This window comes from Crocuta crocuta, unplaced genomic scaffold (assembly GCF_008692635.1).
Source record: "Crocuta crocuta isolate KB4526 unplaced genomic scaffold, BGI_CrCroc_1.0 scaffold6, whole genome shotgun sequence".
NCBI lineage: Eukaryota > Metazoa > Chordata > Mammalia > Carnivora > Hyaenidae > Crocuta > Crocuta crocuta.
The window spans coordinates 2,044,531-2,056,783 of NW_027531917.1; the positions used below are offsets into that span (position 1 = coordinate 2,044,531).

At 38.1% G+C, this 12,253-nt stretch overlaps 1 protein-coding gene across 1 annotated transcript in view; it reads left to right on the forward strand.

Moving 5' to 3' along the window:
• IMPG2 (interphotoreceptor matrix proteoglycan 2) overlaps positions 1–12,253 on the forward strand; it is a 78,646-nt gene that overhangs the window by 61,115 nt on the left and 5,278 nt on the right. Inside the window, exons 12-16 of the mRNA XM_077774892.1 lie at positions 399–702; positions 1,671–2,959; positions 3,794–4,013; positions 9,108–9,318; positions 10,602–10,790. Of these exons, the coding sequence (XP_077631018.1) occupies positions 399–702; positions 1,671–2,959; positions 3,794–4,013; positions 9,108–9,318; positions 10,602–10,790 (2,213 nt within the window). The remainder of the gene's footprint in view (positions 1–398; positions 703–1,670; positions 2,960–3,793; positions 4,014–9,107; positions 9,319–10,601; positions 10,791–12,253) is intronic.

Here is a 12,253-nt window from a genome sequence, read left to right on the forward strand (position 1 = left end):
GTCTTTGACATCAAATTACAGATAATAGTAATTATGTATATAGAGCATTTAAGCTAGTAAGACAGAGTAATGGACCATCTAAAGCAAGAGAAATAATATTTTTTCTCCACAAATTCACTTTGGAATCTTTTAAATATGTTATTTCATCTCTCCCCAATTTACAGATGAGATTCAAGAGGTACATGGTTTTTCTCTAGAGTTTTCAAATAGTGTGTGGTTGAATAGGGGTTTGATTAGAGATCTGTTTGATTGGAGAGCCCATCCTCCCCGCCCCCACCAATATTACATTGTCTCTGTGTCCCTGGAAAATCTGGGAATTTATACATAGGTGATATTTGAATTACATTTTTATGTGTTTCTTTTATCTATGATATGATTTAGCCTTTTTTTCCCCCCAGGATAATACCCTTCAAGCTGAATGGCCCTCAGCAGATGAATCCACCACCAGCAGTATTTCACCACTTGATTTCAGCTCTGGTCCTCCCTCAACCACTGGCAGGGAACTCTGGTCAGAAAGCCCTTTGGGTGATTTAGTGTCTACACCTGAATTAGCCTTTCCCTCGAAGGTGGGCCTCAGTTCTTCCCCAGAGGTTTTAGAGGTTAGCAGCTTGACTCTTCATTCTGTCACCCCAGCAGTGCTTCAGACTGGCTTGCCTGTGGTTTCTGAGGAAGGAACTTATGGATCTCACATATTAGAAGATGGTAAGGGATTTTAATCACTTTTCATACTTTTTTACTTTATTGAATCAGATGACAAAGGTTTTGAAGGATTAGCAACTAAGGCTAATAGAAAAGCCTGGTAGCATCTATTAGGAGGAAATGTCTTAGAAAAGCTGTGTGAGAGAGGGAACAATCAGATTTAATTGGAATGGAGATTTCAAATAGATAAATAATAAGAAATGAGCTTGGTAGGCTGGGGGGAATCAATTAATAGATATTTTGAACATCCTATTAAAGAATACAGAATTTAATTAAATTACTATTAAAGAGCTACTTTATTAAATTGAATGTTATACTGATAAACAAAATCAAAGAAAATTATTCTAGTAGCTTTTAATAGTATTAATTGTGGGGCCAAGTATAGCGATTGTAGCTTACGTTAGGCTTGAGAAAGGGAGAAGATGAACCAGGGTAGCTACAGCAGAGATGAGGAAATGAAAATCAAGTAGATGATTTAAATGTTGTGGTAGAAAGGAAAAATCAATGTGATTTATGGATGGAGTATATTTGTGAAAGAGGAAGTTGAACAAAGATATAAATAATGAGTTCAGGATTTTAAACATTGGGTAAATCTGGAGAATGATGGGCAATAAACATAATAAGGAAATAGGAATTCAAAGACAAAATTTCCTAGAATTTCTATCTAGTTTCCACTAGAGTCAGTCTTTGTAGTCAATATGGTTCTTTATTTTCATGGAGTAAAAAATCAAATCTTTAAAGATGAATTATTTCAATAGCTGAGATCTTATTAACCTCAGGGAAGGGGGATATATGCATGAATGATTGTACCACATCACAAAAACATGACATTCTCTTATTGCTAATATATCAAAGTAAAAATCAGCAACTGTACATCCCAACTTAATGAGAAAAAAACCAAATACCTGTATTAGAAGAATTAGGAATACATTTTGGCAACTCTGTAGATTAATGGAAAACTTTATTTTTAGGATTAATCAAAGTTGAAAGGCCAGAAGATATTCTTTCTGTTCATTCATTGCCTTCAAGTCCATTCACTCACCCAGTGCCAAAGGAAACGATACCATCTGTGGAAGACTCTGAAGTGTCTTTGACATCCTCACCATATCTGGCTTCCTCTGTCACTTTAGATCTTCTTGCTAAAGAAACAACAATACCTTTTGGCTTGGACTCTTTGGCCTCCAAAGTCAAAGGCCAATTAGAAGTGAGCACTTTGCTGCCAGACACATCCATAGAAAAAGAGTTTATATTTGAGAGTGGTTTAGGTTCTGGGTCTGGGCAAAAGGTGGATCTGATTACTTGGCCATGGAGTGAGACTTCTTTAGAGAAGAGTTCTGAACCACTGTCTAAGTCATGGCTTGAAGATCAGGAGTCACTTATGCCAACTGAGGGTATAGATGAGAAATTAGTTATAGATGACAAAGTAGATTCCACAGGGCAAAGTACTGAGCACTTAAAATATGGGCAGTATGATAGAGCCACATACTTTGCAGAGGAAGAGCTCATTGGTGGATCTACTATACCCTTCCTTGCAGAGACCTCAACTCAATCTGCATCTCTAATGCTCTCTAAGCAGATATCAGAGGCACCTGACATTGATGATTACTTGATTACCAAAGCTCCTCTTCTACTGACAGCTACAGCAATCTCTGCTTCTACTGGTAAACCAGAGCTACCATTTCTAAAGGAGGATATAGAAAAAACTACAGAGTCATCCAACCATGAATGGTTTGACAGAAAAGTTTCAATAATGAAGCCAGATATGCAACCTTTGGGGACCATATTGCCAGAATCAGATGTAGTTTGGGCAAGAACTTCTTCCCTGGGGAAATTGTCCAGAGACGTATTGGCAAGTACACTACAGGGTACTGACAAGCTCTGGTTGAAATCTTCCATGACACAGTCTACCAGATTGTCTCCAACCACAAGCTCCACCCTGCTAGAGGATGAAGTAATTATGGGTGTACAGGATATTTCATTAGAGCTGGACCGGATAAGCACAGATTACTATCAGCCTGAGCTAATTCCTGAGGAAAATGGCAAGGTTGGTAGTTATGTGGAAATGTCTACGAATGTTCACTCGACAGAGAGGGCTATTGTGGTGCAGCCCACAGAAAGAGGTGACTTGAGTCATACTCAGACTGCAGGAGCTTTGGTGGTTTTCTTCAGCCTTCGAGTGACAAACATGATGTTTTCGGAAGACCTATTTAATAAAAACTCTTTGGAGTATAGAGCACTGGAGCAAAGATTTTTGGAACTGGTAAGCACAAGAAGTGAAACATGGGTATTAGTGGATAATTGTGTATGAACTAACCCTCTTTCTCCCAAACATAAGACCTGAGCCAGTGAAAGTGTGGTCTGCTGTGGACATTAATTTACAAATAGTGTCATGGCCTAGGGTTGGTAGGAAAACAATACAACAGATAGATATAAGAAATGGAAAACACAAATAGGGCATGAAGATGATTTAATAAGTTAGATACTGAAGATTGTATTCCAGGAATCATGGGATTGAAACAAGTTTACAATTTCTTTTCACATTTTATTGTGAGACCAGTGTTTTGTAGGCACTAATAATACCTTGACTGTTGTGATTTTTGTGTTTTTTTAAAATGTTTTATATTTAGTTTTGAGAGAGAGGTGGGGGATGAGAGAGCACAAGCAGGACAGAGGCAGAGAGAGAGGGGAACAGAGGATCCAAAGCAGGCTCCAGGCCAACAGCAGAGTCTGATATGGGGCTTGAATTTGTGAACTGCTATCATGACCTGAGCCAAAGTTGTATGGCTTCACCAACTAAGCCACCCAGGCACCCCTTGACTGTTGTGATTCTGTGGTGAAACAGAATAAACTCTCTGTGTATCTAAAACTGTCTGTGAGTTCCATGGATTCTTAAATATCACTGTGAAAATCTCTTGACTCTCAAGTGATTCACAATTTATACTTTTATTGATGAACAGTTTAAATAATGTAAATAGAATATAGTGTGGGAAAGTGGGGGAGGGGCTCATTCTTGGTTTTTTGGGTGGGGGTTGGTATGTTTTGAACAAAATGGCAAAACCATGTACATAAACTGACTACTTTTCATGTATTGTAGCTGGTTCCCTACCTCCAGTCAAATCTCACAGGGTTCCAGAATTTAGAAATCCTGAACTTCAGAAATGGCAGTATTGTGGTGAACAGCCGAATGAAGTTTGCAAAGTCTGTCCCTCCTAATGTCAACAATGCTGTATACATGATTCTGGAAGACTTCTGTACCACTGCCTACCAGACCATGAACATGGCTATTGATAAATACTCCCTTGATGTGGAATCAGGTAATGGTATTGAATGCTAATGGTGGGTTTCTTAATGGAATCTGGTGATTATTTTTGTGTATTTTCTTCTATAGTGAATCAAGGTAAATTCTATACTTGTAGGAAAAAGAGGACTATGTCCTATGTCAGGCAGAATCTCCACATCTTTGGTTTCATTGAGTGATCTTTCAAAGGACATCAATATCATTCTCTTTTAAAAAAGGTTGTTCGCATGTGTTACCTTGTTTACCTCCCACTCCCTTTTCTACCTGCTATATCTAGCTCTCTTTTACTTATCCCCTGGATCTGCTCTAGCTGCATCTCTGAGTTGCCAAATCCAAAAGATTTGCACTCTCTTTCCTTCTATATTATTTTCCTAAGCTGTTTTACCCATTTCTATTATTGTAAATCTTATATAAATGTCAGTAACTCTCCACATTTTTTTAATGCTTATTTATTTTTGAGAGAGAGAGAGTGAGAGTGCACAAGCAGGGGTGGGGCAGAGAGAGAGAGGGAGACACAGAAACCAAAGCAGGCTCTGGGCTCCAAGCTGTCAGCTCAGGGCCTGATGCAAGGCTCCAACACATGGACTGTGAGATCATGATCTGAGCTGAAGTCAGACACTTAACCTACTGAGCCACCCAGGCGCCCCTCCACATTTTTTATATGCAGATCAGAGTTATCTTCTGAGCTCCAGAATCAATATCTATGTATTTGATGATCTCAACTTGGATGTATCCTATGTATACCAAACTTAAGATATCTAAGAATGAGCTCTTGTTTTCCATATCTCATCTTTTAACTAAATCACATCCTTCTGTCAGCTTCACCATCTTGAGAAATGAAAGCCTTATCCACTAACCTACTTAAGCCAGAAGCCTGGGAAGTCACTCTGATAACTCAGTTTCCATCACCCCCAAACATGTTAATTGTGAATATTCTAAATATGTCCCAAATCTGTATACTTCATTATCACCTCTCATTTGAACCAATTTCCCCACTACTTCTCTTTTCCCCTTCCCCTATCCAGACAGCAGCCAAGGTGCTCTTTCTAAAACATCAGATTATTTCACTTTCCTGTTTGAAATCTTCAGTGGCTGCCTGGTTCAATGGCCATGAACTTTGGTTTANTAACTTCTTTGCTCACCATATTGTAGTCAAATTAGCTTGTTTTACTTCTTCAGATTCAAGAAACTTGCCCTAAAGCCTTTCCATATACTTATTGTCCCTGTTGCCTAAAATTCATTCCCCTCTCTGCTGATTTCTATTCACCTTTTATGCCTAAATTCAAATGTCTCTTCCTCAAGATTTTCACTGATTCACCTATAATCTGGATTGGATCTCTCCTTCTAGTCTTCCTGTAATATGATATTCTTTCCTGCTATAGATTATATAACTTTTGTAATAATGCTTATTTATGCACATAGTTGCTTAGTGGCTATTTTCCCCAGTTGAGCTTCCACAAGTTCAGAGACCTTATCGGATTTATTAATCACTTCCTGGCCCAAACCTAGCACAGCATCTTGCATATAGGAGGTATTCAAAGATACTGTGACTGGCTGAAATGAACCATGGTTTTCATTTGGAACACTTGGGTGAAGAGAATACTGTTAGATCCTCAAACTTTGTTCTCTTTTTCCTTCCATATACTAGAGAACAATGATTTTGAGTAGGAGTAGGGTGAAATGTCTAGGTTTATATTTCTCTAGTGTCTTTTACTCTCAAACTGGTTTTAGAGTCAACACTATTTTTTAACAGCGAAAGAAGCAAACATTCTTTCCTTTGAACTTTTTGAAGGAATATTATTCATTGAAAATGAGGAAAATGTGGTGCAGTGGAAGAAGAAATTAAATATAATTTGTAAGACCTGGTGTCTTGCTTCTGCTCTACTATTCATCATCTCTGTGACTCCAGATGAGCTATTTTATCTCTGAGGCTTAGTACTTATATGTTAAATGGAGATAGTATTATTATCTGGCCTATATATTTCGTGGGGCTAGTCTAAGTTTTACACAAAAAACACGTAAAGACATTTGACTATCCATACAAATGCAAGCAGTTACGATTTATACAACTTTTGCAAAAGTCAATCTACACCTTTTTAAAGAGATTACAATAGGGACTCCTGGGTGGCCCAGTCAGTTAAGCATCCAACTTTGGCTCAGGTAATGAGCTCATGGTTCATGGGTTTTAGCTCTGCGTTGGGCTCTGTGCTGACAGCTCAAAGCCTGGAGCCTACTTTGGATTCTGTGTCTCTTTCTCTCTCTGCCCCTTCTCTAGCTCCTGCTCTGTCTGTCTGTTTGACGCTCTCTCAGAAATAAATAAACATTAAAAAAAATAGAATTACATTAAGGAAGTACATTTACTTTAGTTTTGTGTGTAACTCATGTGTCAGCTGCATGGCAAGTTATCTAGGTTTATAGGATCATCTCTTCCTTTAATATTCAAATGAACTGGAATTAGCCTTTCTCCTGTGCAGTGTAAAACCTGCGTTCATGGCCTTCTTACTCTCTTTATCTCTAGGAATTATCAGGGAACTTAAATATTTCTTAACCATCTCCACCTCTGAGTTACTTGAGCTGAGTTTCCAATCTCACATTTACCTTGACCCATGTGGTGGTTCTTTATGTTATCCCAACACAGATCACAGTCCCATTTTCCACTTCCCAGAGCACCTCTAACTCAGGGTAGTTGATTCTATCAGATATTTGCTGATGGTATGAGGGTGATGGAAGAGGCTTATTGTAGCGTAGCGAGTGGCTTAAGTATGTTTAGGAATCATCCTAAATTCCTCCATTAATCTTTCAAAGACATCTCTTACCAGCCAACTTTTTCTCCAGGACCCAGCCAGCTACCATGTTATTTAGGCTGCTCTCACTGTCTTTCCAGACCCTCTTCACATTTCCTTCAATCTTATTTTCCTGAACCCATCAATCCTCCTCTTAGCTTTCTATTGGGAAAAAAAAAAACAAACACAATGTATTCATTCTATAATTTAGACCTGTCTCCTATCTTAAACTGAGCTAGGTCTACCTTTGACTCTTCCAAACAGAGTCATGCGTTCTGGAGATCCTCACCTTCAACCTGCACAAAGAACTAGAAAGAGACAATTACTCTTTTATTTACATGATTACATATTAGTTTTGATTTTTCTCATTCTGGAAGCCAAAGGGAGCAAGATTTATTTTTTTCTGTTACACTGTATTTTCCATCCCTTCCCCCTGCAAAAAATTCACCTATACCCACATAGAATGGCCACAAAGTATTCAAATTTCTAAGTAGATATTTTTCTATAGCATGTATATATTTTTGTTAAAAGCTTTCCAATTAAAATATTATTTTATCCAAAGATGGCTAGAGACAAGACTGACTTCTCTCTTGCCTAACTTGTTTTCACATGTTATGTTTCAGAAACTTTTGAACTTTTATCAGCAAAAGGGAGCCACACAATACCATCCTTCCCACCCCCTATGTATACTCCTCTCCTTCACTGATAGGCCAAGATTAGATTACTTTCTGATTACAGAGTGACAAAATGAAAACTGAGGTAAAGATGTGGAGACTTAGGAAATACACAGATGAATCCTGCTTATGGAAACTGTCATCTGTCATCACATTTGAATGCTCTCCTTGTTATAAGAGCATCTTGTCAGTGGTCACCTATATTAATTTCCCAGAGCTGCTGTAACAAAGAACCACAAACTGAGTTGTTTATAACAACATAGAATTTTATTCTCTCACAGTTCTGGTGGCTAGAAATCCAAAATCAAGGTGTTGGTAGGGCCACATTTCCAACAGAAAAATTCCTTCCTTGCCTCTTTCTAAGCTGCTGGTGTTTGTCAACAATCCTCAGTGATCTTTGACTTGTAGATGCATCACTCCATTCTCTGTCTCCATCTTTATATGAACCTTTTTTTCTGTGTGTTTGTGTCTCTGTGTCCAAATTTCCCTTTTCTTTAAGGACACTAATTATTGTTTAGGGCCCACCCTAATCAAATATGACTTCATCTTAAGTTGATCACATCTGCAAAGACCCTGTTTTCAAAGAAGGTCGTATTCTGAGGTTCTGGGTAGACATGAATTTTGGGAGAACACTATTGAACCAAGTTCATCTCCCCATTCCTGCATGGGATAAAGGAAAATCAGATGCAGAGATCTTCCAAACTCCAAGGTCACAGATTTGTGCAAGGTATCTTTAATGTCCCCAGCAGCAAGGAAATAATTGATTCTCAAAACCATATTAATTTCTCTGGAAAGAGAGACTATGCTCTTTGCTTTAGCCTTTTGGCTAAACTTCATGCCTTTTCATCTAGATGAGTCTATGGATCATTTCTACCTATTTCATCTGTCTTTGATTTGCCATTCACAGGTTGCCATTCATCAGTGAAGAACATATATTGGGATGTTCTTCAGTAGGACTAAAGACCCATAATGGTCATTGCCTTGTATCGGTTTTGACTTGTTATTGTCATAATTAAATATAAAATATTTATTTTTTTCTCACCTAATAAAAGAAAAATAAAGTTACTGAAGTCAAAATATTATTGGGAATGGGCTGAGGTGGTATAGAGCTGATTTATTTTTCTAACATTGGCTTCCACAAATCTCACTTGTTCATAGCTGGTCTTATTGGATTATACTCACCCCTGAGGCTCCTTTCAGTTCTTCTCTGGGCTCTGTTTCCTTATCCCATGTTCTCAGTGTGGAGAACTGACATTTAGCATTGTATACAGAACAAAGATAGACTATAATAGGTTAGGGTTGGTTCAAATGAATGGTACATGAAAACTATGTTGAATTTAGACTGACAATTACATGGCATGGATTTTAAAGCTTCCACATGCTCCTTTGGTAAAACATGTAAAAGCTTACCCAGATCATTGGGTTTTATACTTTGTTTCTGGGTTTCAGAGAAATATGACAAAACTTCATCAATCCAAGGATAGGCGAGAATTTTTTGTGGTATTGGTGCTTATGGTATACTTTAATGGTTCAGGAATGAGGTTGCCCTTTTGTACTTTGCAGTGAGAGAGTGTTACTGGCGGGGCTTCATATATTCTAGTCCCTGTGTTTTTCCTCTTCTTGTGTCATACTCTAGTTTGTTTGGTATTTTAGGTGATCAAGCCAACCCTTGCAAGTTTCAGGCATGCAATGAATTTTCTGAGTGTTTAGTCAACCCATGGAGTGGAGAAGCAGAGTGCAGATGCTATCCTGGGTATCTGAGTGTGGAACAACTACCCTGTCAGAGTCTCTGTGACCTGCAGCCTGACTTCTGCTTGAATGACGGAAAGTGTGACATTATGCCTGGACATGGGGCCATTTGTAGGTATGTTGTAATTAGAGATCTTGGCTTCCAAAGGTTATAGATACTTCCTTTGTAGTCACAGTCTACATCTATGACTTTAGGATAATCACAGCAATATTTATTATAAAAGTTATATCTAGGCAATAGATGGATACCATCTAGTTCTCATGCGAAGACTGGGTCAATTAATAGGTCTGAATTATACCCAGGTCAATTGGTTATTTTATTTTATACTTTTAAGAAGCTATAAGAAAAACATTTTTTAAGTGTATCTTACTTAGAGTGTACTTGAAGTAGTTGGAGATCTTTTTGTTTGTTCTTAGTGGTGATGATAAGGCAATTGGTACTTAAATTAGGTTAAGGCAGGAGATCAATACTGTACACTGTGAAGTTTTTGTTGTCCCCTTGGGTATGTTGTTAAGGGCTTTGAGCTGCTCTTGGTCCTACTGTATATTCAAAAATAAAGTACCTAAGATCCATTTTTTAAATGGCAGAAACTATGATAGTCCAGCAGACACACGATCAGATTCAGGTAGTTTGACCATTCTCCTCTGCTCATTTTCCTTAAACAAAACAAAACTAGTCAACCTGTGAGCCACACAGCAACTAGTCATATGGATATAAAAGGAGAGAACACTGAGAATAAGCAGGAGAAACGAATAAGAGGACAGTTTGTGAATGTCAAAATGGGCAAATGTCAGCATGCATGCCAGGCACAGAGGAAATAGGTGGGAATGATCAGACTCTTCTGTGTGAAAAAGTATAAAGTTTAGCTAGAAAACTCCAATGACAAATCGTTTTTTTATTTCTAGAGAAATTAATATTATTTTGAAAAGCAGTCATTTCCTTGCTGCTCTGGAAATTGAAGACACTTTTGCACAAGCCTGGGGCCTCAGGGTTGGGGGAAATCTCTGCAGTGTGGTGAAAGGAGATGAGGAGTCCAGAGATTCGAGTTCTAGACCCAGATTTGTTGCAGACTAATTGTGTAATCTCACAGTCACTATCCTTCCTGGGCCTGAATTTTGTTAAGTGTAAATAAGAAAGTTAAATAGAATACTTTCTTTTAGTCTAGTCTTTTATTTAGTTATTTACAAATTGTCATGGAAGACCTACTGGGTCTGTACCAGTCATTAATCACAACCTTAAATTGTTTGGTCACTTAACCTGTTATGTTCACTTCTTTACCAAAGTTTCATGTAGTCAGTACTTATTTTGCTACCTTTCCCCAGTCCCACCGAAAGTCCTGCCATTGTTATTTTCAGCACAGTGGTTCTGTTTTTGGACTTTGTCTTTTCTCATTACAGATGCCGGGTGGGTGAGAACTGGTGGTACCGAGGTGAGCATTGTGAGGAGTTTGTGTCTGAGCCCCTGGTAATAGGCATTACCATTGCCACCGTGGTTGGAATTGTCCTTGTTGCGTCTGGTGTTGTCTTCTTCCTTGTCAGGACACTTCAAGCTCATTACGTTAGGAGAGAAGGAGAAAGGCCCATCAGGTAAAAAAGGAGAATTGCTTTTTGATGGAATAAAATATTGCTTTTATTCATTTGTTTTGTATTTACTATATGCCATATTGGATATACAGATGTGAGTGGAGGGGAGGTAGCTATAAAGTTGAATAAAAATGTGGTCCCTGTCCTCAAAGGGTATCAGATTAGAAACAAATGTAACCAGCAGTATGAATTAAGATGCTAAGGGGTGTGGAAGAGGGATTAATTCATTTGGCTGGAAGGAGAGTCTTAGAAGTTTTAATGATGGTTACGATATTTAGCTGGACAGAAGAGTAGATGTTTGCTGTGGGGGTGGCTAATTGAAAGAGCATAAGCAAAGTCAGAGAGGTATTTATGAATCTCAAGACACACTGAAGGAATGTCATTGTTGAATGTGACCAGAAGGTCTGTTTTGCAATCAGGGAGGAATTAGAAGGGTGACAGATATGTCAGTTTGTTCCCTTTTGGCTCATTCCAGTGGTAATTAGCTAGATTGTAAATTTGGGTAAGAATCTGACAAGAACTGAAATCTGTTTGTTTAGTACCTTTGTTAATGGGGGAAATAAAACCTGCTTTAGCTAGTAGGTTAGGGATTCAAACAGATGCAAAAATTCTCAACAAGATACTTGCAAATCTAATTCAACAGCAAATAAAAAGAATTACCCACCATGATCAAGTGGGATTCATTCCCGAGTTACAGGGCTGGTTCAATATTTGCAAATCAATCAATGTGATACATCGCATTAACAAAAGAAAAGATAAAAACTATAGGATCCTGTCAATAGATGCAGAAAAAGCATTTGACAAAATACAGCATCCCTTCTTAATAAAGACCCTCGAGAAAGTCAGGATAGAAGGAACTTACTTAAACATCATAAAAGCCATCTAAGAGAAGCCCTCAGTTAACATCATCCTCAATGGGGAAAAAGTGAGAGCTTTCCCCCTGAAATCAGGAACACGACAGGGATGTGCATTCTCACCACTGTTTAATGTAGTGCTGGAAGTCCTAGCATCAGCCATCAGACAACAAAAGGAAATAAAAGGCATCAGAATTGGCAAAGAAGAAGTCAAACTCTCACTTTTCGCAGTCTACACGGAAAACCTGACAGACTCCACAAGAAGTGGAACTGATCCATGAATTCAGCAATGTTGCAGGGTACAAAATCAATGTACAGAAATTGGTTGCATTTTTATACACCAATAATGAAACAACAGCAAAATTTTCAAGAAACTGATCCCATTCACAATTGCACAAAATAAAATACCTAGGAACAAAACCTAATCAAAGATATAAAAGATCTGTCTGATGAGAACTATAGAAAACTTACGAAGAAAATTGAAGAAGATACAAAGAAGTGGAAAAACCTTCCATGCTCATGGTTTGGAAGAATAAATATTGCTAAAATGTCATTACTACCCAACACAATCTACACATTCAGTGCAATCCCAATCAAAATTGCACAAGCATT